At 39.2% G+C, this 800-nt stretch overlaps 1 protein-coding gene across 1 annotated transcript in view; it reads right to left on the reverse strand.

Annotated features, from left to right (window-relative positions):
* LOC103068938 (S phase cyclin A-associated protein in the endoplasmic reticulum-like) overlaps positions 1-800 on the reverse strand; it is a 110,380-nt gene that overhangs the window by 104 nt on the left and 109,476 nt on the right. Inside the window, 1 exon segment of the mRNA XM_082931248.1 lies at positions 1-82. This exon segment is cut by the window's left edge and continues 11 nt beyond it. Within this exon segment, the coding sequence (XP_082787374.1) occupies positions 1-82 (82 nt within the window).

Here is an 800-nt window from a genome sequence, read left to right on the forward strand (position 1 = left end):
CTTCTCCATCTTTCAAAGGCTCTGGTGGAGCAGCACTTTCAACCACAATGTCAATAATATACTTCTTTAAGGAAAGGTGCTCCTGCAAGATAAATAAATGAAATAATGGTGATGATGATGATGATTAAGAAATAACATAGCATTGATACAGACTACAGTGAGTATAAAAGAATATATAGATGAAAGTAAAAGTAATCTCTATGAAATACTGGTTTCAAAAATTGCTTGGGGAAAAATTGAAGAAACTGTTTTACTTGAGATTTTCATTGACTCATCAAACCTTTGCTGCACATCAATTGTGCTAAATGCTAAGGATACAGCAACATATCCCTGTGCCTTGCAACCCTACACTGCAGTAGGAGAGGTAAAATATGTACACAAATATATAATACCAAGCTTGAGAGTTAAGAGTGCTATAGGAGCTCAAAAGGGGAAGCAAGATCACTGTTCACTCAGGGTAAAGAGGAAAGATTTTAAGAAGGAAGCACCATGTCTGCTATCCCTTGAAGGATGGATTGAATTTGAACATATGGATATTGGGGATGTGTGTATTTGTTTGGGCTGGTAGTTGGTAAAGGTGGCAGGAAGGAGAAAGGAAAAGGGCATCTCAGAAAACAGGCAGAGATGAGAAAGTGGAAGGTGGTTACTGGCAGCAGAAGTTGGCCCCATTGCCCTCCTTAGCCATCTTGGATTTTACGGCTCATCACCGTAATCACTCCCTTGCATGTACACAACTCACTTGCCCCTCTGTTCTTCTTTCATACTTACATGGAAAAATCCTAACCCTAAATCCAACTCTT

The sequence above is a fragment of the Lipotes vexillifer genome, unplaced genomic scaffold (genome assembly GCF_000442215.2).
Source record: "Lipotes vexillifer unplaced genomic scaffold, Lipotes_vexillifer_v1.1 scaffold2063, whole genome shotgun sequence".
Classification (NCBI taxonomy): Eukaryota; Metazoa; Chordata; class Mammalia; order Artiodactyla; family Lipotidae; genus Lipotes; species Lipotes vexillifer.